The 27,832-nt window shown below is 51.5% G+C and overlaps 3 protein-coding genes across 21 annotated transcripts in view; 1 reads left to right on the plus strand and 2 right to left on the minus strand.

The window, feature by feature from the left end:
* Window positions 1-14,752, plus strand: part of NGEF (neuronal guanine nucleotide exchange factor) — a 50,752-nt gene extending 36,000 nt beyond the window's left edge. For all 8 annotated transcript variants that reach the window (XM_064165310.1, XM_064165302.1, XM_064165306.1 and 5 more), the window contains 7 exons: window positions 523-597; window positions 2,473-2,562; window positions 5,368-5,531; window positions 6,490-6,645; window positions 10,794-10,873; window positions 11,288-11,392; window positions 12,039-14,752. In XM_064165310.1, coding sequence (XP_064021380.1) covers window positions 523-597; window positions 2,473-2,562; window positions 5,368-5,531; window positions 6,490-6,645; window positions 10,794-10,873; window positions 11,288-11,392; window positions 12,039-12,211 — 843 coding nt within the window. In that variant the 3' untranslated portion in view covers window positions 12,212-14,752. The remainder of the gene's footprint in view (window positions 1-522; window positions 598-2,472; window positions 2,563-5,367; window positions 5,532-6,489; window positions 6,646-10,793; window positions 10,874-11,287; window positions 11,393-12,038) is intronic.
* Window positions 14,753-15,290: 538 nt separating this feature from the next.
* On the minus strand, window positions 15,291-25,776 carry SNORC (secondary ossification center associated regulator of chondrocyte maturation). Of its 5 annotated transcripts, none has more exons than XM_064165332.1 (5): window positions 25,694-25,776; window positions 24,550-24,655; window positions 23,283-23,453; window positions 16,111-16,299; window positions 15,291-15,424 (listed from the first exon to the last, which is right to left on the minus strand). In XM_064165332.1, exons 3-5 carry the CDS (start codon window positions 23,353-23,355, stop codon window positions 15,315-15,317), a joined length of 372 nt encoding a protein of 123 aa, XP_064021402.1. In that variant the 5' UTR covers window positions 23,356-23,453; window positions 24,550-24,655; window positions 25,694-25,776; the 3' UTR covers window positions 15,291-15,314. The 5 variants fall into 5 exon arrangements, with proteins under 5 accessions (XP_064021402.1, XP_064021400.1, XP_064021399.1 ...); XM_064165330.1 differs by having other exon boundaries at window positions 16,111-16,302; XM_064165329.1 differs by lacking the exons at window positions 23,283-23,453; window positions 24,550-24,655; window positions 25,694-25,776 and adding exons at window positions 19,171-19,219; window positions 19,620-19,799.
* GIGYF2 (GRB10 interacting GYF protein 2) overlaps window positions 25,630-27,832 on the minus strand; it is an 82,415-nt gene continuing 80,212 nt past the window's right edge. For all 8 annotated transcript variants that reach the window (XM_064165320.1, XM_064165327.1, XM_064165323.1 and 5 more), the window contains one exon: window positions 25,630-27,614. In XM_064165320.1, coding sequence (XP_064021390.1) covers window positions 27,547-27,614 — 68 coding nt within the window. In that variant the 3' untranslated portion in view covers window positions 25,630-27,546. The remainder of the gene's footprint in view (window positions 27,615-27,832) is intronic.

The raw sequence follows: 27,832 nt of genomic DNA on the forward strand, positions 1-27,832 counted from the left end.
GAACTTTGCTGATCTGCTAGAGGGAGTAGCAAGAGTTTATTAACTCAGCTGCCTGATGGTTAGGATGCTGGCACACAGATGCACAGTGCAGAACATGGAAATGCTCCATGTATAATAACCTACATCATGGTGACCTGGACCAGACTGCCAGCCACCTTCCTCCTGTGCTTTGCCACTTTGGCTAAATGCAGCTGGAGGACATGCTTCTAGGGATGAGGGAAGAGCTCGGTCCCAGATGGGCTTACCCCACTGGGATTTCCATTAACACTGTCTGTTAGTTCCAGCTCTGGCTATTTCTGTTTATTCCTATAAAACAGGAGTCTGTTTGCTATGTTTCTTTTAGCTATAAGGTCAGATGGGAATGGGTTTTAATGAGAAAGAGGAACTAAGAGGTGAGAAACACTGTACTGTGTCACCTATCCTTTAATTAGGCTGATGGCCAGAAATAACTCAGAGGCTAGCAAAGACCTTCCTGTGCAGTGGGGCTGGAATCAGAGTTAACACAGCCTTTCTGCCCTGCAGAATATTTTGAAGAAAGTGGAAGAGAAGTCTGACAGAGAATCCACTGCCCTGGATGCACATAAAGAACTGGAAACAGTAAGTCTGAATGAGCTAAATGAAGGTCATTAAACCCTTGTGCTCCTTCCCCCTCAGAAATAAGACCTACAAACTACATTCCCTTCCGGAGCTGTCACTTTGAATCTTGTCACTGCATTTCAAGAGCGATTTGTTGTCAGTAAGTCTGCCCTTCCTTGCTCTCAAAGATGGACTTACCGAGCAGCACTTAGACACCAGTGCCAAGGATTCTCTTGTTCTCGACAGGTGTGTTTATTTCTGCTGCAGGAAGGGGCAGAGAATGTTTTCCCTTGGGGTCTTCAAGAGTACAAATTGTTTCTGCAGATACCTGAAGGTGACGAATCCCACTGAGAGATGCAATTAGCTGCAACAGGCAGCAGGGCACAACTGTGTCAGGTTTCCTCCAGTACAGCACACTTCTTCCTCTGACCTAGCATAACAGTTTCTTAACGAAGTACTCAAGCCTGCTTTTAGCCCTCTTCCCCGAGGCTGGTAGGCAGGTGGGGCGTCGAGTTGTGCTACTTACTGCTGTGTACAGAGCACCAGGAAAACGCTAGGGATGCTTTCCATGTGCTCTGTTCTGACACAGACAGGGTGATCATGCCTCCAGGCTAGGTACCTGAATGGTCTGCACCAGGCAGCAACGTGGGCTGGGACAGAATGTTTGAGCCCTTCTCCGTCAGATTGGAACATCTCTTGAATCCTGCGAGTTCAGTCTAATTGTTTGAAGTTGAAAAGGGCTAAACCATCAGCCTGAGCACACAGTCACAGCTTCTGACTGAAATGCCAGACACAAATGGGCTCTTGGGCTTGCCCTGAACCACTCCAGGAGGTGTAGACTTTGGAGATGGCTAGGGGTAAAGACACAGGCTTCCGTGTCGGAGAATGCATTGGTATTGCAGGATGCCTCCTGGTGTATCTGGTGGCTAGTTGGTTTCCACTGGCCAAAAGCCTGAGGAAGGCTGTTCCCACAGAATGCAGATGACTACAACTGCTGATGGAAAAATGCTCCTTATATTCAGCTGTCAGTGTCTTACAAGATTGATTTCATGACTCTCTTTGCATGGTTACTTATCTGTAAGTGTTTAAGTTTAGATGCTTATGTCCAGGCATCATGACAGAGACCATCCCAGTGCTTATTTTCTCCACAGGCATCCTATTTTTGAGAGGCAAGAGCTGATAACAGTTTCAGTTGCTGGTATTCTAGTGGAGATGGAGCAGCATAAACAGAGAACAAAGTGGAGCTTTTTCTCCAGTGTAATTTTCCTACCTTGACAGTTCTCCAAAGAGTCTCTTCTTATGAAACAGGCAGTGGCACCTAGCCTAAGGTCCCTGCAACAGGGCACTGCCTGCATGTTGGTTGAGGGTTTTCAGTCAAAAGTTTGTATTCAGAACAGAGCTGGGCTTTGTATGATGAACATCTCCTTCCCTGGGGCATATCATAGCCTTGGCATCTGGTGCTGCTTGGCAGAACCACAGCATTTGCATCTTTGAAATTAAGATCTCTGGCTTCATTGGCTTCTTGGAGATGATAATCCACATGTACTTCAAGTACTGGAGAGGAGGAAGACAAGGTCCGCGGTGTGTCAGGATCTGGAGACTGAGTTGTTCGCTTTGCAGTATGACCAAGAGTATTGCTTAATTCTGCCTGGTTCAGTAACTGAATGTCCTCTGATGGCTTCCACCTATAACATCTTCTGGGTGCTCGGGGGTAGCTTTTGGTGGCTTTGTGGTGTGGGTTGATTCTCTTTTTTCCCCCATCTCTCTTTCATGTGAATACAGTGATGGTCTGGTCAATTCCTGTCACAGCAGAGCACTTATCCTGGCAGAGTCAGGCACCTCTGTGCAGTTTCACATACCTGCTGAAGGCAAATCTTTCTACTCTCTTTTTCCCAGGTGGTGAAAGCCTGTAATGAGGGTGTCAGGAAGATGAGCCGAACAGAGCAGATGATCAGCATCCAGAAGAAACTGGAATTCAAGATCAAGGTACGAGCATAGGCTGGTAACCCTTTGCAGACAGTGAAGCAACAGCACCCAAGCAATGTGTGCACGTGCACAGCAGTGGTAAGCCAGCTGCACTCCTAGTGAGTGTCCGGTGGTAGCCTAGTCCATGCTGTCCCACGCCAAAGCCTTTGAAGGAGCAACTGCTGCTGCAGCAGCTGCTTTCATGTGTGTGGTCTCTGTGCATGCCTGCCACAGAGACTGAGGCAGCAATCATATGAGATGGAACAAGGCCAAGTGCTGGGTCCTGCTCTTGGGTCACAATCCTGTAAATGCTCCAGTCTTGGGGCAGAGTTTCTGGGAAGCTGCCCAGCAGAGAAAGACCTTGAGGTGTTGATGGACAGTCAACTGACCATGAGCCAGTGTGCACCCAGGTGTCCAAGAAGTGCACAGCATCCTGACCTGGATCAGCAAGTGACCAGCAGGAGCAGGGAAATGATTATCCCCCTGTACTGAGCACTGGTGAGACCACACCTTGAGTACTGGGTTCAGTTTTGGGCCCTTTGTTACAAGGACGGCATTGAGGTGCTGGAAAGGGTCCAGAGAAGGGCAACAGGGCTGGTAAAGGGTCTGGAGAACAGGACTTATGAAAATCAGCTGAGGAAACTGGAGTTGTTCAGTCTCAAGAAGAGGAGGCTGAGGGGAGACCACTTTGCCCTTTCTACATCTACCTGAAAGGAGGTTGTAGTGAGATGGTGTTGGTCTCTTCTCCCTCTAACAAGTGATGGGACAAAAAGGAATGGCCTCAAGTTGCTCCAGGAGATGTTTAAGTTGAACATTAGAAGAAACCTCTCTGAAAGGGTTCTCAAAGACTGGAATAGGTTGCCTGGGAAGGTGGTGAGTCCTTGGAGATGTTTTGAAGAGGCAGAGATGCGGTGCTGAGGGACATGGTTTAGTCCCAGATTTGTAGATACTGGTTGGACTCAACACTCTTGGAGGTCTTTTTCAAGCCAAACAATTCTATGATGCTCTGCCACACCTCTACACAGATGTGACATGCTGGTGTCAGACTGCCAGCCTGCAGCAAGTGGCTCCTCTCTCTCTCCTCTCTTCAGAATGCAGCTCAGCTTTTGGCCATCACTTTGCATTACAACTGATGCTAAAGGAAGATGACAGCCACAAATTAAAACACATCAGAGCTGAAAAATACCAGCAGAAGGCTGTCCTGCCATTTTAATGGACACCTGCACTTATGCATCAGGTGCAGTCTCGAGTCCTTGCCAGTGACCCATTTTGGCTCCACTCAAGGAACAACTGAGTCAGTATTTAGGGATGTGTGACCAAGTCTCACTTAATATATGCCATGAAACTTCAATGCTGAGTATAAAGCTGCCAGTTCTTTTCCTGAGCGCTATGGATCTGCCTCTTTCACAAACCTGAAGGAGCACATTTAGCTTCCCAGGAGCCTTTTTTGCCTACTTGAGCAACCAAAGCAAACAATACTCGAGACCACTTGTTTGGAAAGCTACACTACATCATCGAGAATTTGATTTTTCCAGAGCACTCTGTCAGGACTAGGCCACAGTTCACAGGCCAGCACTGGACTGGGGTAGCTTCCAAGCTGCCTTCATCTCTTGTGAAGCTTAGGTTTTAGTGACAGGCAGGAGCTGGTTCATTCCTGAACAGGTCTCCCTGGGGGACTGGCACAGGCAGGGCTCCCACAGTGAAAAGAGTACCAGTGTGGAAAAGCAGGCTGTGCCACTGTGCGTGCCACAGGCTCGGAACAAAGGTGGAAGGAGTAGCACTTAGATAGTTTCCAATGATTTGATTATTTGACTGGAAGCAGGGCTCTTCTCTGGTAAAACTAAGCTGTACTGACTGCGTGGACAGATCTCCTCCCCTGTACTCAGCACTGCTCAGGGCTCCTCAATTCAAGAGAGATGTTGAGGTGATGGAAGGTGTCCAGAGAAGGGTGATGAAGCTGATGAGGGGCCTGGAGCACAGCCCTGTGAGGAGAGGCTGAGGGAGCTGGGGGTGTGCAGCCTGCAGAAGAGGAGGCTCAGGGCTGACCTCATTGCTGTCTACAACTACCTGAAGGGACATTGTAGCCAGGTGGGGTTGGTCTCTTCTGCCAGGCAAGCAGCAACAGAACAAGGGAACACAGTCTCCAGTTGTGCCAGAGGAGGTCCAGGTTGGATGTTAGGAGGAAGTTGTTGGCAGAGAGAGTGATTGGCATTGGAATGGGCTGCCCAGGGAGGTGGTGGCATCACCATCCCTGGAGGTGTTGAAGCAAAGCCTGGATGAGGCACTTAGTGCCATGGTCTGGTTGATTGGTTAGGGCTGGGTGCTAGGGTGGACTGGATGAATTTGGAGGTCTCTTCCAACCTGGTTGATTCTATGTTTCTATGATTCCTCAGGCTGGGAAATACTAACCCAGACATAACTATTTAATATGTTTTTTTTGGTAGCCAAAAGTCCAACTACACATTCATTTGAATTAAGTTTCCCTAGCCAGAAGGGCTCAGCCCAAGTGACAAGACATGAGAGCTCCCACAGACAGATTGCACTGTGCAGGGCATAACCCAGCATTTGGCATCACCATCCTTGAGTATTGTTTCATTCTCAGCCCCCTGCTATGTCCTCGTCTGAGCTCTGTACCCTGTGCTGTGGATGGCAAAGCACACTGCCCTCCATGTCCAACTCTGCTCCATCCTCTGTAGTGCAAGATGTGCTGATGGCAGCTTACTTACCCTTCCTTCTGCATCTCCTGCTACTTTCAGCATCTTGACTGCATAAGTCCACAGGTTTTTGCCACTCTCCTTATCTTTGCCATCTTTTGGTCACTTCCAGTCTGTGCCCATCATCTCTCACTCCCGCTGGCTGCTGAAACAGGGAGAGCTGCAGCAAATGAATGGTCCCAAGACATCACGGACACTGCGCACCAAGAAACTCTTCAGAGAGATCTACTTGTTCCTTTTCAACGACCTGCTGGTAATCTGCCGGCAAATCCCTGGGTGAGTGCCACGTTTGGGTAGTGCAAAGGGCACTTCATTAGTCCTGTTTGCCCCTGGGCTTAGCCAGGCTGTGATGCTGTGTCCCTGTCCTGTCCCCTAGGCACAGGCAGGGCATCCTGGCCTGACCTGTACACTCCTCTCCCTCAGTCACCTTGTCCTTCGGTGTAGTTGACTCTTCATGGGTGGCACAGCTCTCTCCAGCTGAAAACTGATGATCACCAGGACTTGAACAGGTTCCAGGCCAAGTGTCCCAGCAGGATAAGCAAGCACCTATTCACCAGTCATTGCAGAGTGGCAGCGAGCTACAGCAACTGTTGGGCTGACACAAGGGGCCTGTCTTCCTGCCAGAAAATGATTTTTGACTCATTGCTGCATGAAGAACAGCTCAGACTTAGTCACTTAAACTTAGGCTAGAAAATCTGAGCTGCAGGGAGCAGTATATATTTAGGCCTGAGGCTATCAGATACTTCTGACATGGTGTAGCCTGCCCAGGAAGAGAATATCATCATGCTTAGGACCAGGTCTTGTGCAACTCGAAAGCACTGGAATAGAGCAGCACAACCAGGCGGGTGCCGGGGAACAGCGCAGCCTTTGTAGCCCTCGCCAGGCTCACCGGCAGGGCGCATCTTGCCAGTCCAGCGTTTCCAGTAAACATGTCGCCGCGCTGTCTGTGTGCCTGGAAACATTCTGCTTCTATGGCAGCCTGTATCCAGCAAACACAGAGCCATTTGACAAATGGGAATGAATTAAGCCTCACAGTTCCCTTTGAGGGGCTCAGACAGAGCAAGCAACTTGTTCTAGGCCACACGGGATGCCTAGGGCAGAGCAAGGGCTTCTTTTTACCTCCTGCCATGCAGCGGTTCCTGGTCTGTGTCCTCAGTACAGTTCTGGGTGGCTGAAGCCAAGGTCTCCTGGGATAACTGCAGCTTTTCCTAACCTCTTCTCTAACCTCTCCCAGGGACAAGTACCAAGTGTTTGACTCAGCTCCCCGGGGGCTTCTTCGGGTAGAGGAGTTAGAAGACCAGGGACAGAGTTTGGCCAACGTCTTCATCTTGAGGTTGCTGGAGAATGCAGACGACCGGGAGGCCAGCTACATGCTGAAGGCATCATCCCAGTGAGTACGAGTGTCACCCCACCCAGCACTGCACATGCAAAGGCAGCACCCACCCAGCCTGCTGGGGACCAGCTAAGGTTTAGCACCAGGCTTGGTCAAATTAGGCACTGGTTGGACTCAATGATCTCAAAGACCTTTTCCAACCAAAACAATTCTATGCTTTACATGTTCAGAAAGTGAAATCAAGGAAGCCGAATGTCATGCACACTCCAGCACTCACCTGGGTCGCTCACAACGATCGAGGCTGTGTCTGACCAGTCCTGTGAAGCAAAGTGGCTCTTGCTTGTATACAAAGGCTTCTTCCTCAGCACCTTCCATAGCCAATGCTGACCTTGCGCAGCCCCTCTGCTGCTCAGGTCCGCCTTGTTTCCCTGGATACAGGTTTTCCTGGCACACTAATGTTTCACTTCAGGCTCCAACAGGGTCAGACTGGGTGAACGATTCAGCTGTGCTAACACAGACCTGATTGTTTTGGAGCTCAGGGCACAGCTTTCTCATTGACCCAAACCTTACCGGGCCAAGGTTTTCAAGGTACAGCACCTGTAGCTAGGTGTAGCATCTAGGTACAGCCTGGAGGGCCTGCACCCTGACTCCCCAGCAGAGTGCAGCATCAAGAAGATGAGTCCCAAGTACAGCAAGCAACAGCATTTTCTCCCCAGGCATGTGACTGCAGCTTTGCTCTACTGAAAATAGAGATGTCAGTCACGTTATGCAGGACAAGCGCACGGCTGACGTCTGTGAGACTTTGCTGGGCAGAGAACGATAAACCAGGCCAGGGCTTGACTCAACTCAAGGAGGCAATTTTAGTTCTGTGCTTCCTTATCCTGCCCACCCTCTAGATGGCCACAGTGAGCACATGATGCAGCTCATTGCTTGCCAACAGATCTTGAGAGCTGAAATGCGATGTAGCAGCTGCTGAAGGCTGCTGTTCCAGAGCTGCAGGGATGACCAGGGCAGTAGTAAGCACAAAGTGCAAAATTGAAGAATTAAAAGAGATGAGTGGCAAATAGAGGCTGCTGTGGCTGTTCCACAGCTCTTCCAGTGATCCCCATACAGCTATGATGACCTGCTTGGTGGAAGCTCCAGTGGTTCTGCCAGGAGCTAGCAGTACATTTAGACACAACTGATCTCAGACATAGGACTGGAGTGCAGGTGGGTCCCTTGCAGGCTGAAAGGAGCTAGGGTCAGGATTCAAAGAGCCCTGCAAGGAGCTGTGTGCGTGGCTAGCCTGCAGATAGAGCTACCAGCACGGCAAGACCCTTGGTTTGATCTCTTTGTACCAAGCCTTAGTGCACGGGGTTCTCATCCTGCATGTCTTCACAAGACGAGGGGCTGCACTCATCCTGCAGCCGCGGGTGTTTTCACTGGCCTTTGGCATCATGTTTTATCCCTGAAGCACAAAGTATTCCCAGCCCTGCAGATAAGCCTGCCAGCACTTGTCCTTCACATCTCCCTTTTAGGGCTCTCTCCTCCCAGAAGACACTCCAGTGGCTTTAGATGTGTGTCAAGTTCAGGCTTTAAAACTGCCAGCCAGAAGGTTCTGGCTCGCTCAGGGCCAGGAGCACAGCTGGTCCTCCAGGCAGGAGCTGGAGCCTGTAAGGATGAGCTGGTCCCTTCCAAAATGGGTCTGAGGGAAGTGTCAAGGGAGCACCAGACCTGGGGCCTCCTGCTGTGGACCCACACTTTGCATATCAGCATGCTGGATCTGGTGATGTGTTCAAATGGGTCTCTCATCTCACCTGCCGCCAAGCAAGCAGCACTCCTCATATGCCGCAGCATTCCTCTGTAAGAGAATTCATCAGCTCTGCCCTTTAAACGTTTCCACACAGCAGCTGTGGGAATCAATGGTTCCTCTAACTGCTTTTCTCCAGGAAAAGCTGCTCCCATTGACCTAGCCCTACTGTGCCTTTGCTGGTTAGGGCTCAGAGGATGCCAGGGCCCCCACCCTGCTGCTGTTTCTCTGAAGCCATGCTGCTTACTGAAGGGGGATCCTGCTGCTCATGAGAACTGCCAGCCTCGTGGCCTTGCAGCAAGGGCCCAGGGTACTGTGCCCTGTGTGACTTCTCAACAGCTGTGTGCAAGAGGAAAGCTCACTGACACCAGTGCACCTGATGCATGCTCACACCAGTGCACCCAATACACGCTCGCTCACACCAGTGCACCCGATGCATGCTGACACCAGTGCACCCGATGCACGCTGACACCAGTGCACCCGATGCATGCTGACACCAGTGCACCCAATACACTCGCTGACACCGGTGCACCCAATACACACGCTGACACCAGTGCACCCGATGCACGCTGACACCAGTGCACCCAATACACGCTGACACCAGTGCACCCAATACACTCGCTGACACCAGTGCACCCGATGCACGCTGACACCAGTGCACCCAATACACGCTGACACCAGTGCACCCAATACACTCGCTGACACCAGTGCACCCAATACACACGCTGACACCAGTGCACCCAATACACGCTGACACCAGTGCACCCAATACACACGCTGACACCAGTGCACCCAATACACGCTGACACCAGTGCACCCAATACACTCGCTGACACCAGTGCACCCGATGCACGCTGACACCAGTGCACCCAATACACGCTGACACCAGTGCACCCAATACACTCGCTGACACCAGTGCACCCAATACACGCTGACACCAGTGCACCCAATACACGCTGACACCAGTGCACCCGATACACTCGCTGACACCAGTGCACCCGATACACTCGCTGACACCAGTGCACCCAATACACGCTGACACCAGTGCACCCAATACACGCTGACACCAGTGCACCCGATACACTCGCTGACACCAGTGCACCCGATGCACGCTGACACCAGTGCACCCAATACACTCGCTGACACCAGTGCACCCAATACACTCGCTGACACCAGTGCACCCAATACACACTGACACCAGTGCACCCAATACACACTGACACCAGTGCACCCAATACACACTGACACCAGTGCACCCGATATACACTCGCTGACACCAGTGCACCCAATACACTCGCTGACACCAGTGCACCCAATACACTCGCTGACACCAGTGCACCCAATACACGCTGACACCAGTGCACCCGATATACACTCGCTGACACCAGTGCACCCAATACACACGCTGACACCAGTGCACCCGATATACACTCGCTGACACCAGTGCACCCAATACACGCTGACACCAGTGCACCCAATACACACGCTGACACCAGTGCACCCGATGCACGCTCGCTCACACCGGTGCACCCGATGCACGCTGACACCGGTGCACCCGATGCACGCTGACACCGGTGCACCCGATGCACGCTCACTGACACCGGTGCACCCGATGCACGCTGACACCGGTGCACCCGATGCACGCTGACACCGGTGCACCCGATGCACGCTGACACCAGTGCACCCGATGCACGCTGACACCAGTGCACCCGATGCACGCTGACACCGGTGCACCCAGTGCACGCTCACTGACACCGGTGCACCCAGTGCACGCTCACTGACACCGGTGCACCCAGTGCACGCTCACTGACACCGGTGCACCCGATATAGGCTTGCTCACACCAGTGCACATGATACACGCTGACAGCAGTGCACCCAATGCACGCTGACACCGGTGCACCCGATACACGCTGACACTGGTGCACCCAGTGCACGCTCACTGACACCGGTGCACCCGATATACGCTCACTCACACCAGTGCACCCGATATACACTCGCTGACACCAGTGCACGTGATACACGCTGACACCAGTGCACCCGATACATGCTGACACCAGTGCACCCAGTGCACGCTCACTGACACCGGTGCACCCGATATATGCTCACTCACACCAGTGCACGTGATACACGCTGACACCAGTGCAACTGATGCACGCTGACACCAGTGCACCCGATGCATGCTGACACCAGTGCACCCAGTGCACGCTCACTGACACCAGTGCATCTGATATACGCTCGCTCACACCAGTGCATGTGATACACGCTGACACCAGTGCACCCGATGCACGCTCACATCACTGCACCTAATAGATGCTCACTGACACCAGTGCACCACTCTATATATGCTCACCTGCAGTAGTGCAGCCTATACACGACAGCCTCACACTCACCACCTTGGTTTGTCTTCCCTACTCAGGAGTGAAATGAAGCGTTGGATGATTTCGCTGGCCCCGAACCGGAGAACCAAGTTTGTCTCATTTACATCCAGGCTTGTTGGTAAGAGACACAGCACACGACCCAGGAATTCTTCACCACTACTCCAGAGCACCTTATTCAGCCTTGGTCTCATTCCAAGCCCAGGCTGAAAGGGAACCTTCTCCCTGGGCTCTCTTTATGTTTGCTCCATCAAAACCCACTTGTCTCTGGGCCTGTCCTTGACCATGCTGCCCTCTGATGTGAGCTGAGCTGTACCAGCACTCTCCTTTCCACTTAAGCTGCTCATGGGTGGCACTGCAGTAGGCTTCCCCATATTGATGTTCTCTAGGTCACACCTGTGGCTGGGGCACCCCTTGGCCTCTGAGACATTTCTTACCAGAAGGGACCATTTGCAGAGCTCCTGGCCTGAGCCATACTGTACTGCAGCAAGGTGTGTGCCAGTCCATCCCTCAATCTCATCCTGTTCCTTGGCAGACTGCCCGCAGATCCAGTGTGTCCATCCCTACTTGGCCCAGGAGCCAGATGAGCTGTCCTTAGAACTGGCGGACGTTCTCAACATCCTGGAAAAGACAGATGATGGTACAGGGGACGGGATGGGGCTGGGTGTTTCTCTGGGAGGGATTTGTCCTAGGCAGACAGCTGCTAAGCAAACAAGGAAGGGCCCTCTGCCCAGAGAGAGACCCTGGCATTGGCATCACAGCTGAGAGAGCTCAGCAGGACATAAGTGCCTGCCCCTCACACTCAGCAAATCCAGGCTGCTCTGTGTGGTGGCAGAGTTAGCACAGCTACTTTGACATCAGCTGTGGGCCAGGGCAGGGCAGGGCTGGCACAGCCACCCTGGGAGTAACCCAAGGCTGTGCTTACCTTGATGATGCTTTGCAGCCACCTGCTCCTGGTCTCTGGGTTACACTTGTAACTAGTAGGCTCAGTCATATTGAGTCTTTGCTAGCGTCCACTCCTGTGAAATCAGAGGCAGTGGAGGGCACTCAGTGGCAGCAGCAGCTGCTTTTTGCTGGCACCTCTTTAGCCAGTTGTCTGAACACAGTACTGTGCAGGTGAGCAGGCCTCCTTGGCTAGAATTACAGACTGGCTCCACTCCAGCACACGCCTCAGTAGCTTCTTGAAGGCACTGCCACCTCTGTAGGCTCTTTCTAGGCACAGCTGTCCCAGCATAGGAGTGAGGGTGAGTCCTTCCCCATTTATGCCTGTCTCTGTCTCTGCTCAGGATGGATATTTGGGGAGCGTCTTCATGACCAGGAGAGGGGCTGGTTCCCCAGTTCTATGGGGGAGGAGATCCTGAACCCCAAAATCCGAGCCCAGAACTTGAAGGAGTGTTTCCGGGTACACAAGTCGGATGACAGCCAGCGGAGGAAACTGGGCAGTAGAAACCGCCAGTGACCACTTACGTCCCTGAGTGTCTTGAGTGCCTCTGGGAGAGGGGCAGAAGACAGAGACTGCCAGCTGGGAGAACGCAGCAGTAGTGCTGTGGGCCATGGTGCAGGACCTAGTGTGCTGGACCAGGCACATGCACCCCTGAACAAATGGACTGTAGTTCCTGGCTCTCTGCCATGCTTCCTGCAGCACCAATCCTTTCCTGGAGATGAGTGCTCTGAACCAGCTAATACAAGCCCTTTCCAGGTGTTCTGTACAGCCCCAAAGAGCACAAGCCGAATGAACACAGCCTGAAGGCCACCGTGACCCTGCTCCCTGCACACGTGCTAGCTGGGGCTGGCTCAGGCCGCTTGGGAAAGGCACACAGCCAATAATGTAACTAAGCAATTAATGACACCCAGTTTGAGCACTTCAGTTCATTGCTACCTTTTGAGCTTGGAGCCCTCCTAAAGCAGCTTCTCACAGAGGTAGGAACTGAAGCAGAGGAGCTGTCTTGCCACCTCTCTCACAAGCCCTTGCAACCAGGCTGGGACAAGCCCCGGCAACTCCACTTCCCCAGCCCTGCTGTGAGGCTGTTGGGCCCGTTCTTAAGGGCAGACACTCTCACCTGTTTCCAGTCAAATGCTCCATACCCAGCCCTGCTCCACCAGCAGTCCAACCTCGTCAGTCCTGACCAACATCTCTGCCCTCCTGAGAGCTTTGAAGCACATCTGGGTCCTGCCCTATGGCTCACTCCTTCTTCCACAGCCAGCATCCCTCTGCAGAAGCCTGGCACCAGAGCCTTCCCCAGCTCTCTAGCACTGTCTCTGCTGCTCACTGCTGCTGAAGCACAGAGCAGGTCAGATGTGCCAGCACCTCCCCACACACCACCATGTACCATGGGAGCATCAGCAGACCCAGTTTGCTGTGCAGCATACAAGTGACATTGCCCTAGAAGCTGTTGCCCCCCACACCGTGGGAGACCCTTCGATTCCTGCCTGCATGCTTGTAACCCACACTGCACAGCCCAGGCACACAGCCCAGGTGCAGGAGCTCCCTGTGCAGGCTCACCTCCGTGCGCATACGCCAGCCTGCCGTCGAACCGCACCGTCGCTCCTGCCAGCTGCGGCTCTGAGCATCGCATGGAGCCCAGGGCACAGCACTGAGACCAGTCGGGGCATGGACCCACAGCAGCTACCTGTCATCCACGAGCCTTGCTCTAAACGGTGCCACACATGGTCACAGCCTCTTCACTGCAAGTTGCTCCCAAGCTGTGGCCAGCATCCAGCAGGAACATGAATTCATCATCTCTGTAACACTGCAGAGGAGTCTTCCAGGCATGGTGGCCTGCACTGATGTATGCTCCACTGGTGTCACGGTTGTACTCAAGAAGGGGATGGAGAGCAGCTGCCTTCTGATGGAGCCAGGCACCAGCCACAAGCACAGAGCAGAAGAGTACAACGGCAGTGATGGCACCATGGGGCAGAAGCAGGATGATGGAATCTACTGGAGCTGGCTCTAGAGCACTGCACTGGAGCTGGTCTTAGGGCCACATGGGGCCCAGGTTACACATAGGGTGTGTAGTGTGAGGCTGACACAATCTGTGCTAGCACAGCCAGCCAAGAGTCACCCTGAACACTGGGAGGGGACTGCAACCAGGCCCCAGGTCCAAACTGGTGCAAGCCACTGCAGTGAAGGGAGAGTGAAGGGGTTGACCTTTGAGCCTAGCTCAGTACCACATTAGGGTATGACAGCCAGCAGGGCTATGCCTACCCTGGCCATTTGTAGCCACTCCCAAGGGAAGGCCCTGGACAGCTCACACCAGCCAGAGGCCCCTGGCCACCTGCCAGCACCCAGCCCAGAGCTTGGGGACAGTTTGGTACTTCAGACTCATCAGTGGAGACCCCAAGTCAAATCTCCCCAACAGCATCCCAAATTTAGGTGAGTACAAGCAAGCCTCCAGCTCAGGGTTCAGACCTTGCAGCAGGCAGAATTCCATAGCCAAACCAGATCCAGCACCTCCTTAGAATTACCTGAGACATCACCACCACCACCCAGATCCCCCAGCTTTGCAGCCCAGCAGCCAGGCAGTTCAGGCACTACAGCCCCACATGCAGCCTTCCCCCATCAGAAGCAGCTCTGTTGCTAGTGGAGGGGCAGAGCCAGGTTCCCCAGTACTACAACACTGGTTCCTCACTGCTTTTTTTTCTTCATGGGGTGGGAAGGAGCCCAGAACTGCTGTGCACTGTTTCAAGACCAATCCACCACCAAGCCCTGGGACTCACCTCAGACCCTCTTGCTCTGTTGTGATGTTTTAGGACTCCAGGCCCTAGGCACAGGCTGTGCCATTTTCAGGCACCAAGTGTCATCCAGTGTTACTTCCTCAGACCCAGCCCTGCACGCCTCCGTTTCAGTGGTCTCAAGTGTTGTACAGGGCCAGGCCTGGGGCCCACAAGCATGGGCTAGAGCCCTCCAGCCCCCAGCAGGCTGCCTCAGCAAACTGAGGGGAACTTCTTGTTGTCTCGTTTTATTGTGTGATGAAATATAGCTGAGCGAGCCAGCACCAAAGCAACATGCCTGCATCTGCTTCCTCCTCCCACACCAACCACTGGCCTCCTCCCGAGGCCCCTCCGGTGCGATGGGACAGGGGGGAGGTTTGGGGTGGGGATGGCAATTGGCCTAAACACAGAAGGTGGAACTGGGGCTGCACAAGGAACGCGAGGTGAGAACAGGGAAGTATTGGGGTGGGTTACACCAACTGGACAGCTCTTCCCAAGGAAAGCAGTACATGGCGATGCCCAGTGCTATTACTGCCACCTGGGCCACACCAAGAGAGCTGCCACCAGCTCAAGAGTCACTGCTCCTGCAGCTCCCTCCTGACTGGGGTTGGGGGTGATGTTGGCTGCCGTGGTTCAGCCTACTGGATCCACCTGGCCCCAGGAGATCTGCACTGTTGAGAGCAAAGAGCACTCTGAGATGCTGCATCATTGCCTCTGAGTGCAGAGGCTGGAGCACCCTTTGCTGCATCCACAGCAACACTTCTCCCCATGGGGCCAGGGGAGACGGGGAGCAGGAAGTGCTGAGGGCAAGAGGCAGATGAGATGTGTTACAGAAAGATCTTTTATTGAGTTCAAGAAGCTGAGAACTTTCTCAGCGTGATGACAACCAAGGCCACAAGCACAGATGTCCCCAGCAGGGAGGCGATGACAATGGCACCAATGGCTCCGGGCCCCAGCGAGCCTGCGGGGACAGAATAAGGTAGCTTGAAGTCAGCAGAGCTGGAAGGTCCCAGACACGCAGGGTTATGGGGATCACCCCACACCCAGCATTTCCCAGGTATCAAGCCATACTCCTGCCCTGGAGCTACTTGTTCCCATGTCCCCACACAGTCCAGGGGGGTGTCTCTGCCCTACCAGCACTGAGCCGTTGGGCTGGAGGCAGCCGCTGCCTCCTTAGCCAGCGCCTGGTGAGGACAGCTGCCACAATGCAGGTCTTCATTGCTCAACTCTCCTGTTAACACCTGCACCGAGAGTCACTTTGCTTGTTGGAGAACCACATCACAACAGGCACCTGCTGCATTTCAGGGCCAGCAAAGTGCTCACACTCCTTTCTTAAAAGAGCTCTTAAAGAGCCCTGTGCCCATGCTCAGGACACTTTCTGCAGGCACCTGCTGTGATGGATCAGAGATGGGTCAGAAAGAAAGGCCTTGGCAACTGCTCCAAGGCTGGCAAAGCACTCCAGAGTAGAGGCTTGATGGCAGGGAAGTTTCCTTGAGCAGGTGACACAGGTTCCCTTCCTCCTGCAGCAGTATGGCTGGCGTGGGGATACGCCGCCTCCTACAGGCCCACAGAAACGCAGACCCGCAATGCGGACTGCCCAGGCTGCTGTGGAGCGACCTGCGGGCAGCTCATCCTGCGGCCACCTACCGTCGCCAGCATCCAGCCGGTGCAGGTGGGTGGTGTCCTCGGGCTCCAGCTTGGAGGTGTACGGGGGGAAGGCGGTGGCGTCCGACGCGCGGGCTGTGGTGGCGGCGGCGGCAGCATCGAAGGGGCCAGCTCCGGAGGGCAGCTCGGGTGGCTCGTTCCAAAGGGTCGGGACAGGGTCCTGCGGGTATTCTGCTGGAGACATGTACCCACAGTCACTTACTGGCACTGGTGACAGCAGCAGCTCAGAAGAGCCACAGGTCGGCAGGTCCCTGGGCTCCAGTTGCCTGCTGAGTGCCTGCCATGGGTGGAGGGTGACTCGAAGGCTGAGACAGCCAGGGGGGCAGAGCTCTCCTCAGGGAGGGCACCACCTCCAGACAAACACGCAGGGCAGGCAAGAGGTGAAACCAGGTTGCCACAGGCTTTCAAGGGAACTTGGTGTACATACGGCACAGAGGGGACAGCAGGTGGCTCCTCCCAGCCGTAGGACCTCTGCTTGTGTGCAAACAGGCCCTGCAGGCCCATTCACAGACACTTTGCTCATGGATGCCCACAGGACTGGGCTGGGAGCAGCTGTCACATTCCTGCAACAGACAGAAGCCACCCGGCCACCCACACTGGCCAAATTCACAGCATCTCAGGGCCTTTCTGTCCAACACCACCAGCCTCCACTGTGTAGGATGCCAGAGGTGCTGGCAACATGCAGGACTCGGCTCCCCCAGATCACAGCTCCAGAGCCTCAGTTCCCCCTGCCCCACCTCCAGGCTGTGCTGAGGGATAAAAACCAGGCTGGGCTCTGTTTGATGTTACTATTCATCTCCTGTTATTTCTTCCTACTGTGGGGTCAGGGACCAAAGCAGAGCCTGCCCTGTCTGCGCGTGGCTGAGCCCAGTACTCCTTCTCAATGCACAGCTTGTTCAGATGGACCCCAGCGGCAGCAAGAGACATTCCACAGCTCCCTGAAGAAACCACTGGGAATGTTACATGGGGATGGGGAAAAAAGAGCTGAGGGAAGGAAGGAGAAAAAAGAACACCATCCAGTTCCAGAGCCCACCTGAGCTGCCTGGACGGTTATCAGTGCTAGGAAAGAGAGCTCAGGGAAGCTGGAACAAGCAGCCTGGGCTCCCTGGGGCAAGAGCACCCCAGCTCTGGCACAGTGTTTCTTGGTATACCAGGGGCACTCAAAGACTTGTTCCAGGCTCTCCCTGGCCCAGCAAGAGGTGGCTGCATCTTGGCAATGCCAGTCTCAGCTTTACACACCTCAAACCCTTCTTGCCATTGGACAGGCAGCCAGCACTTTGTGGGAGAAAAGTGAGATGAAGAACCCCACTAATGGGCTCCTCCATGCTTTGTCCTCCTTTGTAGGAGCCCTGCATCAAAAGGAATAGAGGGACCCACACCAAAACACTCACCTTTGCTGCCTGCACAAAGCCACTGACAGAACTTACTGTAAGGCTCACACTGAAGAGTAGCTCCCACTGTTCCTGGAGCTATTCAAGGCTGCCTGCAGACTCAGCAATACAACAAGGCTCTAGGCTAGTTCCAGCAAGTCCTCTGTACAGCCATGAAAGCTACAGGGTTTTCAGCAAGACAGTTGCCAGGTTTAAATCTGGCCCAACAAGCAGTGACAGAGACAAGTCCCCAGTGTGAGGCTGGTGCCAGTGAAGTCAGGCACCAGCACCAGATTACTCTGGCTGGCTGATGCACCGTGGTGAGAAACTGGGAGCAGCAGTGGATACCTTATCCTCACATGTATGGTGTATCTGTGGTCACAGGTAGCATCTTGTGTCCCTGGTACAAACCTCACAGGACATTTATTCTCCACAAGGGTTCCCCCAGAAACTCTTAGACCCATTGCAGTCTCCTTCCTACCCTGTCCTGCAAAATTAACCAGCAAAGCTGGAGATTCCCACACCATTCCATCTGGCTGGACAAGCTCTAAGTAAAGGTGTGGCAGCATGATTCAGTAGAGTCAGCTCTCCACTCTGCTGCTGATAATGTGTGACCACCACAAGTCCCTCTCGGGCTCAGTTTCAATGTTCATAAGCAGAAGGCCAGGGCTCTAAATACAATCCACATGAAAAGCAGCACCTGACCATCCAGGCCTGCCCACTTGCATGGCTGCTCTCATCCTGACTGCAGAAGGGGAAACATGTTCTGTGTGCCTGAACAAATTGTCCGAGTGACAGCTCCAAACCTGGCAGCAGCCTTTCACAGGGAACAGCCAAGTTACACAGGACTTCTGCTGCCATGAGACAGCATTTTTCTCTGGTGCAAAAGGCCCAAACACACTGCAATCTCAAGTGGGGATGCAACTGAGGGCTGAAAACCAAATACCAAAGGCAAGGCAGCACTTGTTTTTTCTGTTCACCCAAGAATTCTGTAGACATGAAAAACTACTAAGAAGTATGCTCAAAACACATATCCATCACAACACCAGGTGGTCAGCATCTAGGTGACAGCCAGGCAGTAGCTGTGCTTACAGCAGTCTCAGGACCAGTCCCATCTCTAGGAATACCCACCTAGAGCACTCCTCTGCTTTGTTTGCCTGGAGTGACTAGCAGGGGCAGCAGGTGGGCACATGGAGAGGCTACCAGGCTGCTGATATAACTCCACTGCTGCCGTGCTTCAGTGCTAGAAGCTATGAAGACAGAGAAATCCCACATCCCCATGGCACAAACAAGCTCTTCCCCAGCACTATCCCTGTCTTGGCACTACAGTACAGACCAAAGGCCACTGCTGCTCCACAGACTACCACTGAAATCCACTTGGTAAAAACACAGCTTGAGATCACTAAAGAAAACAACATGGAATAATCTCAGTTATTGGGAGTTTACCAGAGCAAAGAGAGAACACAGGAAAGAGTGGATACCAAATATTTATCTCAGTGTTTTGCAACAGGTCAGGAGGAAGAGGACTCCTCTTCCTTCCCAGACTGACACTGCAAGTGGCCTTACTTGAGGGAAACAGCTACACTGCAGCACATACAGCCCCTCTCTCTGGCACAGGTTACAGCTGAGGCCAGGGAAAGGGAAGAAATCACCAGAGGATAAAGACACACACCATCAGCTTTCTGAACACTGCAGCAATCCACCAGGAGCTTCAGCAAGACCTAGAAGAGATGACATCAAAGGCAACCTGATGAGACTTGCTTCCATGCTCAGTGCAAAGGAGGCAGGGTGAGCTGCTGGCACAGTGACATGCTAGCCACATCTCAGATGCCAGCTGGCCAAAAGACTGGGAGAGTCTCCATAACTGACAGCACTCAAGGAAGCCAATCACACCTGAAGGATCCTTCATGAGACCTCAAAAAAAAAAATCAGAACCTCCTCAAAGGCAAACTCTGTGAGATCTCAAGGCTGGCAGATATGGCCACCCAGCATCTTCATTCCTGGAGATCAGCTACCACTGACTAATACTCTTCCTCACACAAGCAGCTTTCAGCATCTCATTATCCTCATAGCTTGTCACTAGGAGATGGCATTAAGACTGGGTGACAACTTTATGCTTACAGTGACAGGAGTGCATAATAGCACATAGATGTTCAGTGGCCCTGGCAAAGAGGGAAAAGGCACCCACTGCAACCTGCTCATTGCACTCAGCTGCTTCAGTCAGAACAATTCAGAGGTCAACACTCTCAGCCTTTACAAAACCTGGTGGGGTTTAGTCCCACATTTTTTGTGCCTTCACATTACATCCACTACAAGAAGAGAGAAAAAGTAGAGGTTACCTGCTGCTTTCTCCAACACACTCTCCACCTCCAAGCCAGTACCCTTAGCTGGGAGTTGATATCAGCATTAGTAATGTAGAAGTAGTGCTGCGGAGAGCAAGGTTGAGTAATGGTCTACGAACAGCTGCCGTAAGTCGGCACAGGGCTGCGGGGCACAGGGCTGCGGGGCACAGGGCTGCGGGGCACAGGGCTGCGGGGCACAGGGCTGCGGGGCACAGGGCTGCGGGGCACAGGGCTGCGGGGCACAGGGCTGCGGGGCACAGGGCTGCGGGGCACAGGGCTGCCTCTTTTGAAGAGCTTCACCTGATGAAACCTATTGACTACCTCCCACGTTCTACTACCTGAACTTTAAAAGCTTCCTAATGATCTTTGTTTCTCCTGCTGAGAACCAACACACGAGCTGCCACAGAAAGGTGTCCTAGGACAGTGCCTTTGTACATCTCTTGTTCTGCTGCTGTTTCTCCTGTGGCCATTCTGACAGGCTACTACAAGTTCCAGGTTAGCTCAACACAAGGAAGCCCTCACTGTGAGCACAGAGACACCAAATATACACGATTCACAAACTAAGGCCTTGCAAAAGCTGTTTACTGACTTGCACTTCACCTGGAGCTCTGAACCCACTGCAGGAATTGAAACCATTTTTTATGACAGAACAAAATAAAACCCAGCTCTCCACAACCTTCCTGCTCTCTAGGCCTACATGTCACTTGCGTTGAGAGAGCAGAAGTAGGGAAAATTTGTGTGTGTCAGAACTCCTTGATCTGGCTCTGCTTCCTTTGTACCTAGATGATGTGGACAGAGGGTTAAAGAGTGGGTCAGCTGCTTCTCCACCTTTGACAGACAGGACATTGATAAGGGAATTAAACAAACCAAAGCCAAGCAAACGCTAAGAAATCCCTGATTTATCCAGTCACAGAGCCCTCACCAGGAAACTAGGCTGCCTAGGCAACCCACCAGTGCCCCAAAAGTACTCTGACTGCAGCATTCAGACAGGAACCTTGGTTGCCCAACACAACCCTTCATGTCTTGCTGACCTCCTAAGCCCTTACCTGAGACTTTTAGTACTAGGTAGCCCTGAGTCCCCCACTCTGATAAAATTAAATCCAGCAAGGAAGGAAAAACTCATTCCAGACACTGGGTCTGCACAGACAGCATCAACTGCAGCCCTCTTCTTCTGCCCACTGTGGAGGGCTTTCGTAAGGGGTGCTGAGATGAGAGGGCAGGGGCTGGGTGAACTTTGAGGCCAGCAACAGGCTGTCCAGCTCCAGGTAGCCACAGGAGGCACAGGGCCAAGGCAGGGATGAAAAGAGGCCTTCATAGGGAGCACAAAGGGCAGCCTGTGATGTACAAGCACCGGGAGCATGAGTGCAGAGCAGTGTAGAGCACTGTGGTTCCTGTGAATGTTAAATAAACTTATTTACAGGAAGGCAAGGCTGCATGTGTATGTAGAGAGCTGTCTGTGCCCTTCCCTTCTTTGTCTGCACAAGGCAGGAAATTTCCTCTTCTAATAAGGTGAAAACCAGAAAAAATTACATTGTGCACTAAAAACCTCTCTACTTGGGTAGGCAACTCCTTCAACACAGCAGAAAATCATTCTGCTCCTCAGATGCCTTTCCACACCAGCTTGTTCCCTCACATGCTGCGGTGAAGCTGCTAATTTCTGGGAGGCCTTCAGCTTCTAAAGTGCCACAGAGAAAGTATGGAGTCTCTCCTACACCCAGGATGCATTCACCAGCACAAAGCTCTTAAAGAGCTACTGGCCTTTCTGCACAAGTGTGATCCACCCAGCAAGGAATCAAGTGAACTTGGGAGTGTTCCACGAGAGCAAAGTGACACAGGGAGGTGGCAACAGGTACAAACCAGAGCTGCAACACCAAGGCAAGGACACAGGGAAGCAGGCAAGACAGGAGCACAACAAATATGCACCAGAGACTGGAAACTCACAAACAGTACAAAAGAAGTCTGGGCTCAGAGAGGAAGCAGGTGAAATTTTCACTGGAAATTAATCCTCTTCTGCAAAGTAGAAGACTGCTACTGGTTAAGGAAAGACTACCTGACTTGGGGAGAGAGTGCTCCCACTGCTTCTGGGAGCATGAGCAAGCTACAAACTCAAATTGTGCTTACGTTATTAATGTTCCACCACACACACAAATTAAAGCTTAGATCTCAAGAAGGGAGAAAACATCACATTTGTCAGGGGTTGGAAGAGACCCAAAGAGATCGAGTCCACCTCCCCTGCCAGAGCAGTCTTCCCAGCAAGAAGGTGTCCTACAAGAGGATCTGTGGGGAAAATATCAGCTACAGTAATTCTGTTCTTTCACCAACAGATGTGCCAGCTAGGTGCAACAATTCTCCTACCCATATGAAAGCTACTGCAAAAAGAAGTAACTTCACCTGCCAAACAGCTTGTCAGGGTCTCTCTGCCAGGCGAGACGCTCAAAACAAACTGGGAAAAGATTCCTATTCAGCCTTGGCTCCAAGTCTTGGAAGGCAGGACAACAAGGAAAGGAAGCACTGTGCTCCTGCCTGCTATCTTAGCCTGAGCAATCCCCTCAGCCTCACCTCCACTTAAAGAGAGAGGCTTTGAGGGAAGCAGTTCCCCACAGCAGCCTCTTTCCACTTACACTCAGCACCCAACTACAGTGTCAGTTTGGAAGTCAGTTTTCCCTCACTTGTGCAACTCCTCTCAGATAACCAGCATCTGAAGCTGGCTGTGACCCTGGCTAAAGGCAGGAGCAGTTAATGCTGAAGCTGCTGATCATCTCATCTCTGGACCAAACAGTGCTCCACAGAACAGGTGTTTCACCTATTCCCACTCCCACATATCCACTGGTCTCCAGTCAGAGCCAAAATTATTTCCCAGTGCTGCTGCCTGCCTCCATACACTCAGCTCCAGACATATCCTGCTCAGTTCCACACCTCAGCTTCTGACCAGCCTAAATGTTTTCATAGACACTTTCACATTTCTCTGTGCAGCAGCTGCTGAAGTGCTCTGCTGGAGTAGAAAGCACAGAAGGAATCAGAAAATACATGCTTCAGCCACAGAAAAGTATTTTTCTTGACGGTATCTTCTCGTGACTACTAAAAGCTGATGGAGCATGGCTCTCAGCTCCTGAGAGCACTCCATCCCCTGCTGACTGACCCACCTACAGACCCCACTGCCACTCATGCTCACAGAACTGCCACTGCTGCTCGGCTAAGGACAAGCTACAAAGGATCTTCTTCATTTTCATCAACAGAAACTTGGCCTTGGGATATAGAATATTTCCTACTCACCATCAGTCGCCAATTCCAAAACTAGTTTCTATTAATCAACTGCAATGCAATAAATACTTTGGGACCTTTATAGGAGAGGGAGAGGAGGTACACAGCAAGAGGATACAGAGGCAGTTTGGGAAAATATTTGCCATGCTTTAGGTGTTCAAATGCAAAGAAAGCTGCTTACCTGCCAGGGCAGTATGGCCCAGGATGCTGCACAGCGTTAGCAGGACCAGGCAGAGGGCTCTGTGGCAGGGCATGGCTTCCCTCCGGAGAAGCGTCGGCAGGAATTCTGAACGCTCTTCAAAGTACCAAACACCTTGGAAGTATCACTGAGATAATAAAAATGTTCACCTGACTGGACAAAAATAAGAATTTCCTTCGCAACAGCAAGTGGATAGAGAGTGCAAACCCCAGCAGACTCACTCTCTGACTTCTAGAGCACACCCTCTTCTGAAGGCAGCTCCACCCTCTAAAATCCCTGCCTAAAACCCCATAGGCAGCCGAGGAGCCGTTAGGCATCCCTCACCCTGCCAGGCCAGTGCACACACAAGCAGTTGTTGGCTAGCCCTTCCCAGAGGACAGGGGGATGCTCCTGGAAACGTTCCCTCCAGCTACTGATCCCACGGCACAGGAAATAACACAGGAACCACTGGGGCAGCTAACCTCAAAACCAAGCAGATTGCCCACGGGCTTTGCTCTCTCCTCAGTGTGCAGGATGGCAGTGGCCTTACCCAGGTGGGCACAGCAAAGAACAAGGGCCTCAATCTTTTGAGGATAAAACATTCTGAAACCGAGCCAGAGCAAGCTCCATGGCATCCTCATTTTCTGGGTGCAATACTTACAGAGGCGGGCGAGGAGCCATATGTGGTCTCCACTGGCAGAACTACCTTTAAAGTCTGGTCTTTCAGGACAGTCATCTTTGTCAAAGCCAGCATCCCCCTCGGAGCTGAATAGCGCACATGCTACCTCCTCCTGCAACCCTCAGCCACTCTGTCCCTCCCCTCCAAGTGGACTTGTGAAAAGTTCTTAGCAGGAAAACTGAGATTTGTTTCAAACGGCATTTGCAGAGCCAGAAGCCTAGGAAAGGACAAAGTGTAGGAAAAGGGATACCAGAAGAATTTCACTAGGACTTTTTTAAAGTTGGTATGAGGATGAAGTACTTCATGGTTTCCATTCAGAAAAAGATGTAATAAAGTACTTGAACACCCTCAGTGTCAATTCTTTATGCCCTGAAAATATGGCACAAGGAGTTTTGCCTTAAATTGCAGACCTAAATTATTCTGCTGAGAGGTCTCTTTGGTTTTTGGCTTTCTCTGACAGGCAGACAGATACAGTTTAGGTGCCCTTCTAAATCTTTCTGCTTGCTGCAGTGCCTGGCTGTGAGGAGAAGCAGGGAAAACGAAGAGGACTGAGCACTGTCCCTGCAGAGAAATTAGAAGTTAGGAAGTAACCTGGTGAAACACGATGAAAAGAAACTTCAGACATTTCCAGCATCAACTTCACCACCACCTGTCAAGCTTGTATCAAAACCATTAGCTTTCCAGGTTCATGTTCTGTCTGCAAAAGAGTTGCAAGCGCATGAAGATACAACCAGTAGTAGCCAGAAAGCTGTAGCTCCTCTTCTTCCCACCCCAACTGATCCAATAACCTACACTACTGAAGGCAGGTATGTCACAGGTCCTGTTTGTCACAAGTAACAGGGCAGCCACCTGAGCATACAATCAGAACACACCAGCATCCTGTCTTTGTCCTAAACACACAAGGCAGAACATTAAAACATTAAGAACAGGATCCTCCCCCACTGGTCCATTACCTACAAACCCTCAGAAACCAAACAAGGTCCTTGGGGGTACAACCAATTATTGCACATTTTCCCTGTTGCACTTCTGCATTTTCATTTAGCTATCCACAAACTGCTTCTTTCCTGCTCCTTGGCAGAGCTGGAAACTAACAGGCTTTTGCTTATTTGTTACACAGGATAGAGTAGTCCAAAATTAGCTTACGGAAATTAGATCATACCATTAAAAGACAGCAAGGACTTAGGAACTAGACACATTATACACTTGAAAAAATAAAGATAGAAAGTCAAGTGATCAGCCTAAACATGTACTGTTCTCTCCCACATCAGCTAAGCGATGCAAAGCTACTGCGTACGCTTGGTCTTAGCAGTCTGACCTGGTGTTGTGTGCGCTGGGAGGACATTTAGCATTAACTTCAACGGGGATTTTCCACACAAAACCAAGCAGCACACAGAGGGAAAAAAAGGTGGAAAAATAAGATTTTGTCTAAAAAGGGAAGCCTACAAGGTGTCTGTGTGGACTTTATGCTGAGGGGAGGGGAGAAAGAAAACCTCTCATTTAGCAAAGAGAGTTGGAAGTGGGTGGGGTGGTTACCAACAGGCAAAAAAAGGCCAAGTGCTTGTATTAACAGAAAACCAGCCACGGCTTGATCTCTCCTACATAAACACCAGGAGCATGAATACACATGTTTCTGTATGGAGAGCAGGGGAAATTAAAGCTTTCTTGTCAGAATTTTCCAATCCCAACTTACTGATGTTTATTTGAACTCTGAAATTATCAAGTAGAAAAAACCCACCGGTATTCCTCACCAGGGAAGAAATAAAGCAGCAGTTGTTGTTCCACATCCTGTGTATTTGCTTGTTGCTTCTTGATGAAAACTGAGGCAAGTCGAGTTTTGGGTCAGTTTTAGCACCAGGAATTATCTCAAAACTCAGGCTTTGACAAAAGCAAGCAGAAAGTTTCCTCTCAGATATAATACAACCAGGTTTTATTTAAGTTCTCTCTTTCCCCCCCCGCCCCCCACACTGGCAAAAGTTCAGAGGGAGTTGAAAGTTTTGTAAACATTTTAACTACCCCTCTTCCCCCTTTTATGAATTTACAAAGCAAAGGAGACAGGGAGACCAGATTTGCAACAGTTCCAAGTCTCTCCATGCTATTGGATCCAAAAACTATATACAAGTCTGCAGCAGTCTCTGTATAGTTACTGTACACGTTTGGGGGCAGGGGGAAGAGAGAGGAGGAGGGGAAGGTGACCCCAAAAAATGAATAAACCAAACGAAATAAAATCCAAAGCCAAACTGCTCTTGAGCAACTCGAACTGTTTTCTTTAGGCAGTGATGACAGAACAACAGACACCTTTTATACAACTCCACCAGAACTGTAGCGTCATCTCCCTTCGCAGGTTAGAACCCTCTGGGAATGGGAGATTGGACCAGGGGTTGAAACTAAGTGCATTTGGCAGTTTTCGTTTTCTTCCTTTTGTGGTGTGTGCATGTGGGTGAGTGGAGAAGGGAAGGTGGTGGTAATCTTTCGGTGAGAGAGGAAGGTTATGACTCCATAAACACTAAAGATTATGGATCCCGGTGAAGGTGCGTGAAGCAGTTTAAGGTGTAGAAGATAAGCAGGGCCATCATTGCACATAGCTTCGCCCTCCACAGTCTCTCTTCATGACAAAAGGGCATCTCTGCTCCTTACCCTAAGCACTGCTTGAAATGACAACTAGCTAGGACTTGCTGGGGTATATATCTGAAAGCCAGTGTTCACTCTCACCAAAGACTAAAGATCCACACAGTAAAGATCCTACTGTCTCTTAAACGAGACAAATTTGCAGGAAAAGAGCTCAAAATAAACTGGTCCTAACCCTCCGAAGGTAGCATATAAGGGATAAATTCAACCTGAAAGAAGAGATGCCACCCCGCACTTTTTCCCAGAGAAGAAGTCCCCATGTGTCCAGGAAGGCTGGAGTACGCCGACAGGGAACTCCACCAGCTTCAGCATCACCACCTAATGAAGACAGGCTTGAGCTTTCCCTCCGAAAACAATGTGCTGAGAAGGGCTGGCAGGGGGTGTGCAACTTCAAACCAACCCAAGCTAAACTGTGCCCGCCACCGCCCCTCTCCTGCTGTTGCCAGTTCTAAGGTTAGCTTATGAATGCAACTCCTGGTCTGGGAGAGCACCTCTTGCCCTGATGGAGCGCGGAAGTCAGTATCTGTGGCATTTTGGTTTTGACCAACATCTGTTAACCACAAACTCTCTCTCTCTCTGTGACTGCACGTGTTGGATGTGGTAAGAGTAACCAGAAGAGGGAAGCAACAGCTTGCAGAATCCAATTTGATTTTTTTTCCCAGGTATGTCAGCAGAAGAAATCACAGCACAGTGCAAGCTTGCTGCCCAAGTCAGCCTAGTGAACGAATCCTATCTCCCACCCTCCCAGGACTCTGACAAAGTCCACTTGATTCTAGGCTGACAGCAGGAACAATGCCTGTGCAGTCCTGGGCAGAAAGGGTTTGCTGGGGCTTGAGGAAGCAGCCTGAGATGATTCATTCTGTGATTCACTGCAAGGCGAGGAACGCATGGTGGAGTTACGGTGTCCGGAACAGAGAACCCATGGTTAACAGAGGCAGGAAAAGCCAGTCGATTTGCACATGATCAGTAGTCTTCCAAAGTCTCTATTTCTCCCATATTGAGCCGCTCTGATGAGGCATTCACTGAAAACCCTGCAAACCAAAGAGGACTTGTGTTAAAGAGCTAATGTGGTATTCTCTAGTCAATGCAATTTAACTGTTACACACAGCAGCATGTGGAAGATAAAGCGACACATACCAAATAATTCAGAGGGAAATTTAGTTCAGGCTGGATAAAATTACCCAAACTGTTCTTTCCCTTAATAAACCAAAGATAATAAATTGCATATTTATACAATCATACAATGGTT

The sequence above is a fragment of the Pogoniulus pusillus genome, chromosome 26 (genome assembly GCF_015220805.1).
Source record: "Pogoniulus pusillus isolate bPogPus1 chromosome 26, bPogPus1.pri, whole genome shotgun sequence".
Classification (NCBI taxonomy): Eukaryota; Metazoa; Chordata; class Aves; order Piciformes; family Lybiidae; genus Pogoniulus; species Pogoniulus pusillus.